Here is a 20,816-nt window from a genome sequence, read left to right on the forward strand (position 1 = left end):
AATTGAATGTGTAGTAGGGGTTTGTTATGACCCCTATAAATTAACCGCCACAATTTAGTAGTTTTTTTTGTAGTGCTTTCCCTGTAGCGATTTTGTTTTGTTTTTTAGTTTTTTTTGAAAGATATAACTGGTTCTGTAGCTATTTTTTTAAAAATCTGATGAAATTGCTGCCCCTGCAGCGATTTAAGAAAAAAATAGTTCAGTGAGCGAGAAAGAATGTATTTTAGATGCTGCTAACGGCATTATTGAGAAAGGATCTCGCTGTCCCAGTAGTGTGTTGTCCGTTTTGGTATAAAAAAAAATTCAATGGCCCTTTATGCATTTTGGAAGAAAAAAGTGACCATTTTGGCTTCGAACTCAATAATAAGGAACCCTAACAAGTAGACAAACATACAACAAATAGACAAAACAAGAAGATAAAGACTTAAACAAAGGGAATAAAGAAAGGGATGGAGACAATCGACAAAAGAAGATGATAAAAATGTCATAAATCACAGAAAACGACACTACACAGAGCAATACATCTAAACACAAACAAGAAAAAATATTTCTTTTAACATAAAGGTGCACAAACCCCCTAACAAATCCGCATATAACGACACTACCGTAATACCCTAGAAAACGAAAGAATGAGCACAATTCATTTTTAAGATAAATGTGAACAATCCCCTAAAAATAATTATAAAATGCAGATTCTAGACAAAAATTAAAGATACTAGTGAAAATCGAAATTCAACATCTTTCTTACACACTACAAATGATAATACAAGCAAAAATCAAACATAAACAACGATTTTTGAGATGAGCAAAGTGAAACTGTGAGTACCTATGATCAAATCGGAGTGAATCCATGAAGAATAGAAAGGGGATGAGTAAGTCGCTTAAGTGTGATGAACTAGGGTTTTTGGTCTGTGAGATGAACGAAAGAGTCTTTTAGGTTTTTGGATAGGTTAGCTTAAGCCTGAGTAATGGGTTATACGGGTGGGTTAACCAGGTTGATGGGCGGATATGGGTGGTTTTTAAATTTTGGATTTAGGACAAATTACTTAACTACACTCCTTTACTTACCTTAATATCCATTTATCCCTACTTATTTTAAAATTTTCAAAAATCCCTTATTTATCTATGTATCCCGCATGTATCCCGTGCACAACGTTATGTATCCCGCTATGTGGAATGTATCAAACGCTATGTATCCCGTGCACAATGCTATGTATCCCGTGCACAACGTTATGTATCCCGCTATGTGAAATGTATCAAACCTAATGTATCCCGTTATGTGGGATGTATCAAACCTAATGTATCCCGTGCACAATGCTATGCATCCCGCAAACATCATTTTTAAGGGATTTTTGGTAAATAGAAAACTAGAAGGGATAAGATGTTATTTAGTACTTATAATATGTGATTCCTATAATTTATACAATTAATTGGTCAAATAGGGTCCCTCTGTAAGATTGCACCACGTGTTTCTATTTGGTCTTCCGTTAAAGTAAATGACAAATATGCTCTAGTTTTTCAAATAGACCTAGTTATAATAAATAATTTTCATAATGAAAAAAGAATAAATAAAAAAAGCACACAAAGCCATAAAAAGAATAAAAGCATCACTTTTTCTTAAAGAAGTTCCAACAAAAAAAAGAGTCGGGATTACTTTTGTGACGACCCCTTCCAATCGTTATGCATGAATCAATGGTGAAAGAATTGAGTAAGATTTGTTTTTGGTATTGACTTGAAATTTTTTGACAAGGTCGATTTCAGACAAAATTTGATCAAGGCAGGTCAATGACAATTCAGGAGAGTATTGAGTAAAATGTCCAAGTAAGATTTGATTTTCCTATTAACAAAGACATTAAGGAGGTTATATAGCCTTTCAAAAGTGAATCGGGAGAGTAGAACTCCCGATATCGAATTTGGCATGAAAACGCTCAGGGGCGGATCTACATAGAGCGTGCCGGGTGCTTGAGCACCCATTGACCCCGACAATTTTTTTGTATATTTATATAGAAAATCTGCAAAAATGAATATATAATAGATATGAGCACCCATTAAGATTTTGAACAAAAGCATTGATGGGTGCTTTGGTTCAGGGCCCGGTTTTAAATGTCGTGGGTGCGGGCTGTAGGTCGAGGGATCGATTCTCTCCAGCAACAACCCATTTTTTTCTCCATAAATTATACATTTTTCATAATTAGATCTCAACCTTTTACAACATTCATAAATGTTCTTCCATAGTCTTTTTTAGCTGGATTTGACCACACAACATAATATAGGTTGGAAGTTAGATCTCATTCTTGAAAATTAATTAATGAAGCCTTAGTAATCTTTAGAAACATATCTCTCATTCACATCATGTATTTTCTTGTACATAAAATAAATTATTATTTATAATATCATATTAAAATGCATTTCAAATTGATTCATGAGAAATTATATTTGAATGTTTTGAAAAAGACATTTGTAATTTCTCATGAATCAATTTGAATTGCATTATAGTAGCCCAAATTTAAAATGGGATGAAATAAACAGATCAAATGAGTCCATATAATAAAATAAGAGGATTATTAACTTATCCAAACATAGATGAATTAGACGAATCATGAATATTTGGACTGATTTTGCCCACCCCTACCAAAGACTGATTTGCCTGACTCGTGAGTTAACAGTAGGTGATCAACATCTGATATAACATTTAAAATTTTATTTGCAAATTATGTATCAATATGTATAGATACAAAAACAAAAATAACCTTTAGCGACAATTAATTAACAATAATAGCTTAATTACTGCTAAATGTGTATTTTTAGCGGCAATTAGCAGTTCTTGATGTTACATTTTCATTAATGGTAGATACTTTCCAGGAAAGTCCAAGCGTAAATCTCTTGATGTTATATATTCTCATCATTTGCGTGTTGATATTTGTTATGTCTTTATTAATTTACATCTTCAAGAGCTTAATAACTGTTTTAATGTTGTGAGTAGTGACTTACTTGGTATGACTAACTTGAATTCAGTTAGTTCATTTGGTGGTTTTGATAAGAACAGGATAATGATATTGACCGAGTATTATAAAAATGAGTTTGATAGCAATAAGCTTCGAGATCTCAGTTGTTAGCGTGATAATTTTATAGTTTATGCTCGTAATTTTGATACGAGGTTCTTCAACTTGAAGAGAATTAGTGACTTTGCTAAAGTATTGGTGAAGTCAAATCTGCATTAATCTTGGCTACATGTTTATTTGCTTATCAATTTGACTCTCATTCTTCGTGTTGCTATTGTTTCTGTGGAACGAGCTTTTTCATCCATGAAGTACATCAAAATGAATTTCGTAATAGTATAGGTGATGAATTTTTTAATGGTTGTGCAATGCTCATTTCCTTAACATAAAAATAAATGAGGAAAGTTTGCAAGAGTAAATTATTAGTTATAATTGGTAAGAGAAGCTAGGAAAATTTGGACCTCATTTCTTAGATTTTCTAAGAAATGAAGAATTTTTAACTATAACGTTTAAATAGTTGTACACTTATACAATTATACAATGCATTTATAGTAACTTTATAATAAGAGAAGTGAGCACCCACATGCCTAAGATCCTGGATCCGCCACTGAAAACGTTAGTTTAGGATGTTAAGGTTTGAGGGTATGTTGTGAATGACGAGTTTTGAAAGTATTTCTGAGTTCTTGCTTCCGTGTAAGCCGCTATAGCGGGTGTGATTCCGCTATGGCGAGACCACTACAATGGGTTGGAGGCTGCAGTTATAGCGGGGTAAGTCACAAATTTATGTAGAGAAGTCCTAAAATCGCTCATTATTCTGCAGATTCGTTTTTGTGAAGATAAAGGGTGACCTAGGACGTTTTTCTACGGTCTTCCATTAGATTATTTGATAAAGGTAAGGTAATTCCTCTCCCTAACTTAGTAATTCGATTCTTGGAAGAGGGTTTTGACTTGAATTAATGATGGAAAAAACTCTAGATTGCGTAGGACAATCATGAAAATATCCTGGAGTTTAAAATTTGAGTATAATCAGAATATTTTTAGGCCATTGTTCATAAATTGTGTGATAATTCGGATATAATATGTTGTATAGAAGAAAGGTAACAATTCCTGAATTAGATAATTTTATTGATGAATATATTAATTTTGTTTGTGTTTGTATCATTGCAAAACAACTAAAATATACAAAAAAATAAATAAAAAGATTCGATAGTCTTCAAATCAAACATGCATTGCAACATTACTTGAAAGCAAAATTTATATTAGATTGAACGACCTAATCTTTGATTAGATAAAGTCTATACCTAAATTTCATTATTTGATTGTATTTGTTTGATCTTTTTCTTTAAATTAAATGCTTATATTTTTATTTGCTAGAGATCCAATGTCTGAATGATAAAATTTGTTCGCATCAAATGTGACACCGAATTAATTGAACTATGACGTATGTTTGAACATTCACTTTTATCACTTAATTATAGTTAATAAATACATATTTGTACTTCAAAAATCACTAAACTATTATTGATTTGATGCGACAACACTAGAAGCAAATAAGTATTTTACCTATTTGAAAGGTCTAATTTTACATATAAATAGAAAATAGAAACTGATAATTTTTATTCCTACCCTATTCATTTAATATTCTTACATTTTCACCTAAGATCTTATATACAATATAATATAAATACAATGTCGTTTGACTAAAATATTTTCTTAGACAAAACTCACACGAAATGACATTAGATGAAAAAAGCATACGTTATAATAATATGTTATGGTAAAATAAATTTATAATTTTATTTTTTGGACAAACGAATAGATCATTAACTATATACATTTTATTTTCTGAACGACTAAGTTTTCAAAAAAATTTATTTTTAGATTTATTATACATTAATTGGTAAAGAATATGGGCAAGAGTGCAGAACAATATGATTTACTTAAACTTGATACAATGTGAGGTGATAATATGCATTAGAATATAACAAAAATCATTGAAGAAATGACAATAGAAGTCGAACAATCAAAGCTAAATCCTAAATCAGAATAAACTATCAAGACCATATTGCAATGAATCGTCTCTAATAGAGAAGAATTGTTCTTTGTAGATGACCATAAAGAAACTGAATAAATTTTTCTATATCATGTAATACTTACAAATAATATATAGACAGACACGATAATTATCACAAATATGTCAAAGCAAAATGACGATGTTAAAATAAAAAGGAAAAGCAATTATATTGTAGAAATAGGTATAGTTATATATAATTAATTTTGAAGCCTAATGACTCTGATATCGGTATAGAATTAGAAATAGGGGTGTTCCTCGATAGCTGAATTAGAGTTGTTTAATATTACAATCCTGTCATAATAATGTCCAGTCTTGTCTGCTTCCCATGCTTGAAAGGCACAGAGCTTCAAAAATATAAGTATTTATAGTTTGCGATCTCCTTCCGCCCTTAGCTAGAATGTTCGTCACTCCGTTCTGCTCCCTGAGTGTGTGAATTGGCTTTGGTACTCCCAGTTGTTGCGTTAAGGACCTGAATATTGTTGGGTTATGAAGGGGTGATTATGGCGTCATGCGGAAGCTTACAATTGCAAATCATATAGTCGATAAATTAGATAACAAAAACTTATACTAAAAATCAAAATATTATTATATCAAAACTAATATAAAGAAAAACATTGAAACTTTAGAGAGAATAAATCTCTCAATAAACAAAAGTCTTAAACGACTACATTGTGGATGTTATTGTTTTGTGTTAGAAGAAAACAAACCTATATTTATAGAGTCCTAAAATCTTTTCTTACTAGAAAAGGAGTCCTAAAGGAGAGAATAAACCAAATATAAAATAATATTATATTTTCCTTTCAAGAAACGTAAAAACATTTATGGTAATGTTTTATTTTTTCTTTAAGGAAAAATAAACCTTAAATTATGGTAAGAAAATCAAGGCAAAACCCTAACAAATCTCCCCTTTTGGTTGGATTTTCAGATATAAAAATGTTATATTTCATATATAACATTAGCATAGTGCAAGTGATATTGTTCTATCATGGAGGTTGCATTGGTAGCATCCGTTCACTTTTAATTGTCATCATTTTTTTTAGAGTCAAACGATAATAACTTTGACTGACATTTTACGATATATTTTTTCATCATATTGATATGCAAAAAATTGAAATTTATAGTACTTTTCATATAGTTTTTGAATATCCAAATTTATTATTTAAAATATCGAATTAATGTAATCTAATTTAACTTTGAAAATTAGTCAAATTGACTTTCAAAAAATGCAACATGACAATTAAAAGTGGACAAAGGAAGTATTGACTGGATTTTTTTTGACTTTTTTCATTGTTCAAAATAGTTGAATTATTCAAAGTTTAAAATAGATATTTGAATTTTTTTCCATATTTGCCTTCCCCTTTACAAAGGTATATTTATGATTTCAAAAAGGGTAATAGTGGAAAATTTAGTTGAAATTATGTCATTATATGTTTTTCTTAATAAGTTTGCATTACCTCACAAATTCACTTAATATGAAAAATAAATAGAATTTCTGACGTGTACTTTTTTTTTTTTTTGTGGAATACAATTGGGCCTTTTCATGTGTGGAGGTATTTTCCACGTTTTATTTTGATTAGGGTTTAAGTATTTATTTACCTTGATGGAATAAAAAAAAAAGTATTTTTTCTCAAGGATTACCGACTGGTGAAAACAAAGTGGATTTTTAAAAGTAAACACAGTACAGAAGAATGTCTTTTGTTGATTCCAATGGAGTTCACGCATCAATGCAGCACTTGGTATCATCCGATGGTGCTACGACGCCCTACTACCCTATCATGCCGCCGATTTCATCTCCACCTCCGACGACGGAGATTTATCAAGTTCCCACCCCCGGCATTACCGTTCCCCTTCCCGATCTATCAGTGATAACAATCCCTAATTCAATTGAGCCGGTTAAGAGGAAGCGAGGAAGGCCGAGGAAGTATGCTCCCGATGGTTCTGCCAACTCGGGGATTGTCTCTCCTCCGTCGGCGGCGCAGTCTGGCGGTGGAGTTTCGCCTACGGAGGGAGGAGATGTACCTTTGCGGAAAAAAGGAAGGGGGAGACCACCTGGTTCTGGGAGGAAACAACAATTGGGTGATTTAGGTAATTCAGCTATATATCGCTCTATTTGTATGTTGTCTTCTATCTTTTTTTGTGTTTGTTTTGCTTTCAATTGTTTATATGAATAGCTGATTACTCTGACATGAATATTATTTAATTGTTGCTACTACTTTTTATCTAATTAAATAATCACTAGTTTTTTTAATGGAAAAAGAAAAGAAAATAAATTATACCAGGTATTCCCTTAGCTTTTTGCTTTTACCTTCTAGGTAGCACCATTGCAGCCTAAGAAAAAATTGAAACACCAAGAATGAGGTTAATGATTTGTTTAATATAAGCATTGGTCGAGGTAGAGTTAATTCTTTGGTGACTTGGAAGTAATGTGTTTGAGGCGTGGAGACCACTCTTAAATATTGAACCCATTCTAGTCGCGGAGCACTTCTTGAACAGGATGAACCCTTTTTATATTGGTTCACAATTCTTGTTGTACTGAATATTCTTATCATATGCTAACTTACCAAGATAAAGGAGGAACCTTTTCTCCGTTAAACGCTTTCTTTCATAAATCATCTACATGATTTTGCAGCACAAAAATGATTACTTCAAGAAAACACTCTAATCCATCAGATAACTAAAAGAGTCAATGAATTGGAAATAATTTATCACAAGATTATTACTTTTGATGCATTGATAACCTTTCAATGCACTAATGACCAACCGTAGTAACTGTTTCTCCATAAAAGTTAGTTTCTTACTATCCAACAAAATGTAACGCTTCTCAATATATATTCAATTAACTACAGTTTTCAAAAGTTTGGTCGGGTCATGTCAGTCCTCTTTTAATTGGGTATGTATGTATAAGATTAAAAATAAAAAAGGTTAAAATATATAGTAAAAAGTTATCACACATCAGAAGGTTGGATTTTCCGGTAATTATGACTTTTGTGTTGATAGGGTGATAGTTTTGTGTTTTTTGGGCTAGAACATAGTTAGGGGATGTTGGTGAAAAGAAGTCATAGTTATGTGATCCTTTGTGAAATTTACCCTGTCCAATTTATGCTTCATAGTTCAGCTGCTTTGCTATTTTGATTTTACTAAAATTTTGAGTTACTGATAAGATATTATTTGCAGGATCAGCAGGTGCAGGGACTGGATTCAAACCACATATTATCACAGTACAAGCAGGGGAGGTGTGCGGCCTTAATTTGCTGTTTATCTCTTTCTATCTTGATGTCTGCATTGCTATTCTTTTTGCATTTGTTTAGTAGATTGGAGAGGGATGGGATGCTCCTTGCCTTTTGTATTGTTTGTCTTTGCTTCATGCTCACTCCCTTTTAATCCTAGACTAATTTACAAAAGAGAGCAGAAGAATCTGTGTTTAATTCGCGGATGTAATTCCCATTTGACTGAAGATGGTATGAGTTCAGGAGCTTCTTTTTATCTGACTGTTTAGGCCCTCAGACTTTCTTATTCACTGCAGCTTTCGACCTAAGGAAATAGCTGAATGATTTCTTTCTCTCCCTCTTTTCTTTTTTCACTAGAGGTGATGCTACCACCTAGTTTATTCTCTTACAGATGCATTTATTACCTTCCTAACCCACTATCTTTTTTTTTTTGTTGAAGTACATTGGATGTTGTTCGTTGGCTTCCCTTTTAACCTAAATAAATGCCTACTTCAATTTCTTAGGACTTTCTGCTTCCGTACAAACTTCGTAATATATCTTTAGCATGTATATTAGTATACAAGGTAATGTATTGTTTTCTTGGTGAACTAGTTAGATAATACAGTTAACAAGTTGAAGGTGTCTTTTTGTTTTGCATATTCGATAATTTACATGCTAATAAAGCTTCAATGCTAAATGCTTTGCTGATACTTTATAAAATACCTTAAAAAATAAAACAGTATCATACTAGTACATTCCAACTTCTTCAACAGTTTTCTGTTTCAAACATCTAACAATGTTTGATGTTCTTTCACAATCAATAATATTCTACTTGAAATTCATTTAGTTTGATAGCACTTTCTTCGTGCTATATCAATGATACACTTGCCATTTCTCAAAAAAAAAAAGAAAAAAAAAAAGAAAGTTGAAATTCATTTTACGTGTAGAAGTTTGATCTGTTGGGACTAATCCTTTAGTTCCTGATTGTAGTTTTTCTTTAAATAATGGAAAGTTTGTAGTCTTTACACCTGTATACTTTCTTAATCATTATAATGGAAACGTTGCAGACGGCTTTATCATCTTCCCTTTTTCTGGGATGGTCCCCATTTATTTTCTTTAATTGTTGCTGACTATTATATTTGGTGATCCTTTTACTCATAAGCAATGCATAAATTATAAAACATGACTTGTTTTTTTTCCCTAGCAGCATCTAAACCAAATCTTGGCCTTTATGGAGATTTGATTTTGTGTAGTACGACGATGCTAGATTGTCCAGGGCTGCTTAGAATAAGTAGATAGAAACAGAGTATCTATTTTGGTTAGACATTCTGTAGCTATGCTTCTGAGGGCTAAATAGGGTAATATTATCACTTTGTATTGCTCTTTTTAGAAGTTGAGAAAGATTTTTGGAGATGTGGTGTTAATATTTTCTCTCACAGGAATGTGCCATTATACTTTGCAAGCTTTTAAATTACATGGCCAACCTTCTATATTTATAAAGTGATACCGGTTGTTGTGACTTGTGAGCTTAAATTGGAGTTACTATAACCAAAATGAATGCATCCGTGTTAATTCAACGAATGCACTTAGATAGTTTACCATTTAGAGGGTAGGGAGGGGAGATAAATAAACATAGGACTCTCTTCATCCTTTTTAATGATGGTAATTAAGAGGATATGGACTTATATATGTATAGTGTTTATAATACATCAATTTTAGTGTTGGTTAAAGAAAATTGTAAAGTAATGGCCTATGGGTGTGGCCTAAAGGTCAATGAAGTTGGAATGAATGCCATGAGAGACTTACATTTGAATCTCAATAAAGGCAAATGCTATGGTATGTTTTCCCATTTGTGTCAAGTGTTGGTAGACAAAATACCTAGTATCTGTATGACTATCGGTGGAAAGATACATGTATCCGATAACTTAGTTGGGGTGCACACAAGTTTGGTTCAGACACCACCATTATCAGCAACAAATTTTAAGAAAGTATTGTTGAAGTTAGATTGAAGTTATATTTACTGGGATAACATCATCCTCGATAGATTTACTGGGAAAACATTTAATGGAATGTTGGATTCTTGAAAGTTGTATAGGATTGAATCGTCTCACATATTTTGTAATGTCCCAAAAGAAAAAGGCATCGTATAATTGGGATGAAGGGCAGTATTTGTGATTCTCTTTAAACTAGAAGTCTTGATGTAGTTGCTTTTATATGTTTGAAAAATTTATTCAGTGTCTTTTTGCTTCTCAGGATGTATGGGCAAAACTAATGTCATTCTCTCAAAGTACCTCTCAAGCTGTCTGCATCATGTCAGCTAATGGCTCCATATCTAATGTGACACTTCAACAAGCAGCAATGTCTGTTGGAAATGTAACATATGAGGTTCGTATTACTGAGTCAGTTTATGCTAATTATCTACTTATATGGTTGGAAGGATTTAACAGTATCTTATGATACCGTCAAACAATGGACATCACTTTGATATATTAAAGCATAATATGAACTTGCCACACAAATTTCATTGGTCATTGAACTGTGTTGTCTTTTTTAGTATGATGTGAATCATTTAGTGAAGTGTTAGACACTTTGCAGACCTCCAGGGGAAATAATTCATTTTGCTATATCCTTCCCATGGCTTGAAAGATGTATATTTTCCTTTCTGAAGGCGTTTTTTTTTGCTACTTCCTCAGGGACAGTTTGAGATCCTGTCTCTGTCTGGTCACTTTTTACCATCAGAATCTGGTGGCGAGCACATCAGGACAGGTGGTTTGAGTGTGTTACTAGCTGGACCAGATGGCCATGCTCTAGGTGGTGGTGTGGCAGGAGTTCTTACTGCTGCATCGGCTGTACAGGTGTTGTTACATGACTTTCTTCTCTCATATTTTCAATAATTATGTTGAAAATGTTTCTTACAGTTGTACAGTTCAGAATGTCATCTTGTCTGACCTTTATTTGTTGCAGGTTATTGTAGGCAGTTTTGGTATGCAAGGTCAAAAGCAGTTGAAATTGGATCATTCTGATGGTTTTGGCGTGCCATCGTTGCTGCACCCCCCTGGATCAACAGCGGCTAAAAGTCCATCGTCACTTGGAACTGTAAGCGAGTCCAGTGGTGAGCCTGTGAGCCCTCATAATCAGCTTGGTGAAACTTCGAATATTAGCACTCCTGTAGTTGCTAATAACTTTCCCTGGTGAATGATAGGAGTGATGACTTACCTCATTTCAATGATTATCATATCGAGAACTTTGTGTTGATATTCCATCCATCCGTTGTTAGAGAAGCCAACCTTGGTGTTGGTTTAGATTTTCTTTCTAATTTTATTATATAAGCACCGTTGTGTAAACATTAAACGGATCTCATTGCTATCAGTTGATTTTTTTATTTGGAAATTGTCGAGTTCTATTTCTCGACGAGGCAGAAAATTTGAAGTTATATAAAACTCCTTGCCAGTTCCAGAAAATCTTTTTATCTCAATATACAAGATTTGCTAAAACTACTTGGTAATACTAGGGTGTTCTTGTATTCGATGATGAGTTATTCCTCCATGGGCATCTCAAAGCGACAAATAGGGCAATAATGATTCGTCTTTAACCACTTGGTGATACACTCTCCATGAAACATATGAGAACAATAAGGCATGCTAAGTATCTCCTCATCTTGATCTGCTTCCTTCTTCACAAGCTCTTCTAGACACACCATGCATTCATCGCCTTTGGTATTATTATATTTTCTTCATCAATATCTATCTTCTTTAATAACGATTGCATAGATGACTCACTAGCTGGCACCATACCACACCATATTCTGATGATAAATCTTCTCCCGGAAACGAAATCCTTTCCTCAATAACATCATCACGGGATACCAATTTTACAACCACAGATAACTCCAACACTCCGCAATAACCCTTGTTAGACTCAACAATATTACGCACCTGACTCATTATATTTCCTACTAAAGAGTCACGTACATCTTGAAACTCTAATTTCCAATTCCCAAACAGTTGTGAAATAGCAAAGTAAAAATTGTCGTAGGACAAGATAACTGAAGAGGTGAGAAAGAAAGACATATGTTTCAATATTGTTTCCTCTCTTACTCCTGTACGGTAAAGTTGTGGTACATTATTTGAATACCAATTATCATGTCGAATGTGCAAAGAAGAGCTAATGTTTAAAAGGGGTAAATTAGAAGAAGATGGATCATGAGAAGATTGTTTTTCGGAAAGTTGGTTGACATCGCAACAATAACCAAACAAGTAACTGCGATGACTCATATTGAAAAGACTATTATGAACACACTTGTACGTACGTTTTCTTTGAAAATATATATGTTGAGTGCTTCATTGTTAATTGATTTATAGAGAGTAATAAATCTTTGACCAACTATGATATGGATTGGATTAACCTAATTTCATATGAATAGACTTTCCGTTTCCAAAATGGAAATATTAACATACGCTAATTATGGTTGGAAGGAGTTAATTAACAGTATCTTATCAACCAATGACATCACTTTGAAATATTAATTTAATTTTGCTTATATAAATTAATTACATAATATTTCCTTAAATACATTATGTTTAGAGTACTCTGAAACTCAATTTATTTAAAAAAAGATTAGTCTCTAATCGCGTACATATTCAAAAACGTCTGTTTTTCCCATAATATCTGGGTTTGTAATTTTCCCATTATGGTAACATTTATTTATTAGGAAATAAATAGGTTGTATAGTGCATATATAGGGGTTTGGTGGTTCGGTTTGGATTGGTTATTGGTTTAAACCAAAATCAAACTAATCTAGTAGATTTTTTAAATTTCTAAAACCAAATCAAACGAAAAAAATAACCGTCAGTTTGTTTCAGTTTTTTGGGTATTTTTCGGTTTGAAAGTAATAATTTTTTTGAGGACATACATACGAGAGACACAAACTAGTACATGAACAATCCACAGAAAAGTTATTGTCGGTTCAATTAAGCAATTACGCTATACTAGAATTATTATTCCATGAACAAAGTGACTCAATTAAGAGAAAGTGTGACTATCTTATGTGAGTTAGGGTAGGCAAATACTAAAGTAATAGATTTTGATGGACTTGGACTTAGGATTGTAATAGTTAGGCTAAAATTTTAGTGTTGAACTTGATAAAATGGTAAAGTTAAATACTTAAGTTAATCAAAATTTAACAAAATATTTATATTTTATTTATGAATAAAGTATAAATAATTAAAAAAATTATATATCTAATTTATTGATTTAGTTTGGTTATTTTTGCGGTTGTTTTTTAGTAAAACTAAAACCAAACCAAATAATATCGGTTTTCAAAATTTAAAATCAAACTTAACCAAACCAAATCAAATATCAATTTTTTAAAATTGTTTGATTTAGATTGCTGTTCGATTTGATTTTTTAACCATCACTATGAACAACCTACGAATAGAAAAATATACTACATGTTGTCATGAATCTTTTTTTATATACGCTACTAACGCTACGTTCTTTGGTTAAATGTTACTTACTACGTGTTATAATTAAATATATATTAACCCCTTATAATATTTTGGGTTTGAAAATAATACTCCCTTCACCTTTTATAAGGGATAATAAACTCATGTTCCTTTATTAAATCAACCGCCAAAAATAAATTGAATCATTGCATGTATATTTAAAAATTAAAATGTCAAAAATAGCCCTTAATTAATACTATGTCTCATAACATTATCATGGCAATTTCAATAATTAAAATATCAAGCATTTGTTTTGTATTGTATAGAATTTTATATTTTGATACCTTTTGTATGTTTCTTCTTTAGCTCTTCTTTTGATATTCAATACCTCGTTTTGCTTTGTGGATTTTTTTTTTGTTGAGTTTCAAATAAATCTTGCTCCGCATCTTGTTCTATTGCTAGTGTAAATTTTTTACTTCAAAGTCAACTTCTTCATTTGATATGAAATGGGGTTTATCCTAATTAGGGGTGTCAAATGGGCAGGTTGAGTTAAAATTAGAAATATTAAAATGAGTTGAAATAGAAATCATGTTGGGTCATGGTTCGCACAAATATTGTTATTTAACTTTTATAATCACAATTTGAATTTCAACTCAAGAAAATAAAAAAGATATAAGTTTAAAATGAGTAGATAAATCCTAAAAGATATAAAATAGATTGTAATTATATCTTCTAGTATGGGAACATACATTACACCAATGCAAATAAAGAATCCCATTAAAAGGAATTTTTACTTAAATAATATATTTTATTTGATTAATTACCCTTTTTAATGTTACTTATATTTATTACCATTTATGACATAACTTTAGTTTTAATAGTGATTTGATATTTGATACCATCGGAGTATATATATACTTTGATGGTATCAAGGAAGAAAACGTCATTTAAGTGAAAACACTACTAAGTTACTCCTTCATAACCTCGGAGTGTATTTTTTTTTTTTATTTAATCCATCACCAATTGGTTGTGAACCATTGATGAGGGGCTTAAGCCTGACCCCTACCATATCTATTAATCCAAAAAGTGTACAAAATTGAAGGAGGACATGGACCTTACCTCCAACAAGAACCTTCACAACAAAAACTTACCAAAGAAAAGGATTAGCCTAAGAATCCTTCCAAATAAGTAAGAAAAAGCTAACTAACAAAAAACTTAGACTTATCATATCTCCTTCTCATTGAGGAAAGTTGTCATTTATCTAGTTGAATAAAACCTTTGACTTCTTTCGGAAGTTGTTGAAAAGAAGCATAGAAGATTTTCTTCCACTAGTAGATGCTATATTTGCCAAAAAATCAGCTATAAGATTAGCTTCGTGGGAAATAATCACAAATGCAGGTTATTGGGGAGAATATGCAAAATAGTCACTCTCCAAACTTAATTGAACATTTAGACAAAAGTCTTAAAAGTTAGTACTTTAGATGCCATATATGACATCACTCAATATTCTTCCAAAACATACAACACCTTACTCTCAAGTTTTTGATACTACACTTTGGTCCCCACTCATCCAACACAAATGTGGAATTGTTTTTTATTTTTTCATTTATTGAAAAAATTGACTGGAGAAAAGCTCTCCAAGAAGAAGCCAAAATGCTCCCATTTTTGCAGTCGATTTAGCTGATTTCGACGACTTTTTCGACTATATTTTAGCTTTCACAGGTGAAATCATCATCATTATAGTCATTGCTTCCATTTTTATATCATTTTCTTTCAAATAGCTTCAAAGAAAAAAAATTCCGCCATTCTTGAAGCTAGCAAAAATCTTCCAAAATCACTTCATAACTCGTTTTTAGATAAACTTTAGTTGTTTAGAAGGACTATAGATACATGTTCTCCATTTCGAGCTTGATCTAAACTCATTCTTGTTCATTTGCATTTTGTATGGATTCCGTACCAGTCATTGACCGCTAGTTACTGATATTGTAATCTAGTATCTATCAGTGTAGTCTATATATGGAAGTAGTTGAATTTGTTGTTGCTGGTGGTGACTATATGGAAGTATGGGAGGAGACTCCCAAAAGCTGGTATTGGAAATCTTTTAGTAAGACTATAGTTCCCATTGCGTTGCGTCGCAATGGTTCATATGACGATATGATTGCAAGAGTAATTGAGGCTGGTGAGCTAACCTGCTAGCCAGGCAACTTGGTGATAAGCTATGGGAAAAAATACATCCCACATTCATAAAGAATGATAGGCATGTGAGCTTGTACATGATGAATATTGCTAATGATGCCTCTAGGCCTATATTGAGAATAATGTCATTGCGAGGTCTTCGATTGAACCAACAGATTCTTTTAACGATAATGACTCGATTGAAAATGAGAACTTGGGTGATCAACCAAATGAGAGCTTTTGTGATCAATCAAATGACAACTTGGGTGATGATTCAATGAATGGGCATGATCATTCATTAGATGTTGAAGATAAGCTAGTAGATGCGGAAGATTTTGAACATTTTGAAGAAGATCAGGGAGAGCCGAAATTGAGATCACAACCCAGCCATTCTTTCTCTGATGGAACTAATTTTTACATGTATAAAAAATTCAGTACCAAGAGTGAGCTAAAAATTTTAGTAGCTAAAGCAGTGGCGAGAAAATCTTTTGATTTTGCTACAGTGAAGAGTTGTAGTAAATACTTAAAGGTGAAATTTGTGTCTTGTATTTGTGCGTGGATGTTGTGGGCAAAGAAATTTGAGTGTTCGGATAGATTTTGTATCTACAAGTATATTGGCAATCATAGTTGCGGTGTTGAACATGCCATCAACAACTATAGAAAACTCTCGACCAAAGTCATTGCGTCGCTTTGTGTGAATCTTTATCGCGATAGCAAGGATCCAAATGTTAAAGAGATTCAGAGAACTATTTTTAATATTTTTCATTGTAGTCCAAGCTATTGGAAATATTGGAAGGGAGGTGTGACTGTCAAAGAAATGGTTCGAGAGACAGCGGAGCACGAATATTCATGCTTACCGGCCTTTTCATATATGTTCGACACTCTTAATGTTGGTTCTAGCTATTGTATCATGGTAAGCGGAGATACTTATAGATTTATGTATTACTTCTTAGCTTTTGGTGCTTGCATTAGGGGATTTTCCCACATGAGAAAGGTAATTGCGGTCGACGACACTCATTTACATGGTAAATACGAGGGAGTATTGTTGCACAAGATACGGAAAATCATGTTTATCCAATTGCCTTTTGTGTCGTGGACAAAGAGAACTATACATCTTGGACGTTCTTCTTTGAAAAGTTGAAGGATATTGTGCTCGATGAATCAGATTTATGTTTTATTTCTGATAGACACAAGAGCATTGCCAACGGTATTGTAAAAGTTTACAATCATGCTCATCACATATATTGCATGAGGCACCTCGGTAAAAATCTTCGGGTAAATCACCAATGTGGATATTCCCTCTATTTATACTACAACGCAGCAAATGCATATTCTTTGTTGGAGTTCAACGATCATTTTTTGAAATTCAAGGACAAATCCTCCGAAGCAGCCTTTGTCCTTGAGCATGATGTTGGTTTTGAAAAGTGGAGCAGAGCATATTTCCCAGGCAACAAGTATGATGTGATGACCACAAATATTGCCGAGTCACTCAACGCTATGTTGATCGATGAGAGAGAGTACCCCGTAGCATCCATATTTAATTCGATTGCTAAGAGATTTGGAGAATTATCTAGGGAGAGGCATGCATATTTCCTTAAATCAAAGGGTAATAAAATACTGCTGGCTGTCGAAAGGATCGCAAGAAAAAAAAATGATCGAGGGCGACTCCTTGTACGTAGAGAACATAACTGGGGATGAAAATCAATTCACCGTGTTCGGCGCAAGTTCTACTTCCACTGTGAACCTACTGGAAAAGTCATGTTCTTGTAGGGAATATGACTTGGTCAAGATACGCGCTTACACAATGGCTTCTTTAAGATCGAAGCATGGAAATGAGCATCTATGAATATTCTTCGCCTTTATATACAGCTGAAACATACATCCTTGCATACTCTGAATCTATTAATGTTGTCCCTATCGAATCTGAATGGTGTGTGCCAGAAGAATTGCTAAGCGTGAATATTCTTCCAGTCCTTGTCGATACCAGGCTTGGAAGGAAGAAAAGAAAACGTGTCAAGGGTGTCGGTGGAAATTTCAAAAGCAAGATGAGGAACAACTGTTCAATTTGTAAGAGATCCGGACACAAGAGAACCACACGTATGAACAACAACAAAACTTAGATAGATTTGACTAATTATGTTTTTGTAACTAAGCTACTGGATATGAAGGTTCTGTTTATTTTGGACCCCAATATTTTGGTCAATGTAATGCCAATTATTATCGAATTTACTCATGATCTTATACAGATGACATACATTTTGTACACTGTCTATTAATGTTTATTATTGAGTTCACTCGTTGTGTATTAAGGTGTGTATAATTAATATATGGAAATTTATGGTAATGCAATGATTTTAATGTATGCATTAGAATGTAATTTTTTCTAAAACATTTATTTTAATATTTTTTTCCCCACTAAAACTATGAATTTTCCTCATGCGTGTTATTTTTAATGCCCAAAATAAAAAAAATGCATAATAAATAACCTATGCATAACTAATCAAACATATAACTAATACAAGTAAGACTTAGATATACACTTCACCAAACAACACATTAAAAAATTGTCAAAAAATCAGACGTTGACATCGAAAAATTAGTAATTTGTACTTTGTTACCGTTGTAAAATTTGGATGATTGAGTATTGTCACTATTGGTAAAAATATATAGATAATTAAGACAGTCGATACTTGTTCATGTTCTTGGTTTATATTGTAACAACAACATCTACACTTTAACAGTAATAAGGTATATACGGGTTGATATCATGATTCAAAAATGATCTATACTGCACATACTAGAATATGACGCTTAAATATAGACCGTAGCTAGTATAATTTAAAAGGGAGAATGATTAACTAATAATAAATTATATTATTTAAATTCATTCAATTAAATAAGTTTAAACAAGTCATTTAGGGTCCACATACATTGGGGGTAGAGATAAATGATGTATGAGAAAGAGTTGTAGTTATACAATCAACATCTTCAATGTAATATGTGAGAAAGCACAAGTATGTTGAGAGAATGTTGATTCACTACAACAAATTTGACTATCAAAGACAAATGATTTCGTCACTTATAAATCATATTTCGTCACCAAAGATTTTGTGTGACAAAAAAAAATTCCGTCAGTCAGTCGTCACTAAAAGTTTACAAAGACGATTTAGTGCATCGTCACTAAAAAGTTATATTAACTACAAAAAGAAAAATCGTCCCCAAATGTGTCGATATTTGTGACGAATTTATTTGTCATAAAAAGTGTAAATTTTTGTAGTTAATAGTATGATTTTGTCACTAAAAAGGTTATTTTCACTGACAAAATTACATCGTCACTATTTATTTAGTTCAGTCAGTGACGACATCAATTGTCTCTAAAGTTATATTATTTCGTAGTTGAACAAATGTAATTTTGTCACTAATGACTGTTTTTTATATACAAAAAATTATTTCGTCCTAAAATATAAATTAGGGACAAAATTATCATTATAAAAAGGTTAACAATTTCGTAGTTAAATTTATCACTGTGTCACGAAAAGTATAGTTTTTACTGACAAGATATAATTGTCACTATAAATTATCATGATTTGTGATAATATATTTTGTCACTAAATGTAGTTGACTTATGACGAAATAATTTATTTGTGAGAGAAATATTTGTCTTGAAAAGTTTGATTTAGTTGTTGCTAAAAGTTACCTTTGATGAATTAATCTTTTGATGCTCACAAACATTCGATGACATTTAATTATTTCGTATTGATATTATTTTTTAAATTAGAATACATAAATTGAAAAATAAATAAGAAAAATATCTCAAATAATCATAAAATTCATCCATTATCATAGCATTAAAAACAACAAACATTTGATGATGTTCAAATTTGTAAATGGTAATAATTCACTAATTTCTCGTTAATTTGATAATTTATAAATGGTGACAAATTTTCTCATATTTTAGAAGATTAATTAATTCATCAATATAAAAATTTACTAGAAAAAGTCTAAAGTCATAATATGTAACATGAAAAATTATTAAATTAACATCATGACAAATATTAACTTTATTATTTAAACTTAGCGGATATCATATAATAATATAAACTCAACACAATAAAATAAAACATTTAACATAATAACAAAAAGTGTCTCTCATGATCATATATATTTTACAATTAAAATAATATTGAAATAATCTCATTAAAAGATTCTTATATGATCCTAACGGAAGTACATAATGTTAGTCGTCAATAAGAAAATAAAAATGTTACTCCTTATATGCTAATGTAGCCAACTTATCTAATAACTTTACTCTTCATTCAATTTTTCAACGTTCCTGTGTGAAAAGGAAAAAAATATAATTTTAATGTGTACTCACTGCTATTTTGATTTAAACATGATGTATTATAAAATTTTAATTGTAAAGTTGCTATTAGAATGAGAAATAAATAGGAAAGATACTCACTCAAATTCCACAGTAAAATTGCCAATCCTTCTTTTCTAAGGATATAGACCTTGAGCTTTGTCTGCAAACCAAAAAAAAAATCAAGAATCATATTTTTTAAAAAGTTTCTAAAAATTTCTAACGCTGAACAAATTCATAGGCTAAACACAAGTAACTCGCTTAAATTATCATACTATATTTTTTAAAAATACACTAGAGTGAGGGAGACAAAGTTCATAAATTAAAATAAATTTAAGAAACCCACTGAAAATTCAAGTGAGGTATAGCAGAAAGTAAAGAGAGTTGCATATTTTCATATTATTTAAGGAGTATGCATCTCATGATAAAACACTGAAAATTCAATAAAAATAAAAAATAAAAATAAAGATAATGGGAGAGAAGTATTACGTGGGGAGATAAGGAGTGGATGTGGCTAATAACTAAAAGAGAGGTTTGTGGAGAAGGAAAAGGAAATGA

The 20,816-nt window shown here is 31.8% G+C and overlaps 1 protein-coding gene and 1 pseudogene across 1 annotated transcript; one reads left to right on the forward strand and one right to left on the reverse strand.

Moving 5' to 3' along the window:
* Positions 1 to 6,733: 6,733 nt before the first annotated feature.
* Positions 6,734 to 11,740, forward strand: LOC125834604 (AT-hook motif nuclear-localized protein 10-like). Its single transcript, XM_049513742.1, has 5 exons — positions 6,734 to 7,158; positions 8,248 to 8,306; positions 10,533 to 10,664; positions 10,973 to 11,134; positions 11,244 to 11,740. The coding sequence occupies exons 1-5, from the start codon at positions 6,762 to 6,764 to the stop codon at positions 11,472 to 11,474; spliced, it is 981 nt and encodes a 326-aa protein (XP_049369699.1). The 5' UTR covers positions 6,734 to 6,761; the 3' UTR covers positions 11,475 to 11,740.
* Positions 11,741 to 11,814: 74 nt separating this feature from the next.
* LOC125834605 (RING-H2 finger protein ATL77-like) lies at positions 11,815 to 12,553 on the reverse strand (annotated as a pseudogene).
* Between the last annotated feature and the right edge of the window lie 8,263 nt (positions 12,554 to 20,816).

This window comes from Solanum verrucosum, unplaced genomic scaffold (assembly GCF_900185275.1).
Source record: "Solanum verrucosum unplaced genomic scaffold, falcon-dt-bn FXZP01000287.1, whole genome shotgun sequence".
In the NCBI taxonomy this organism is placed as follows: Eukaryota; Viridiplantae; Streptophyta; class Magnoliopsida; order Solanales; family Solanaceae; genus Solanum; species Solanum verrucosum.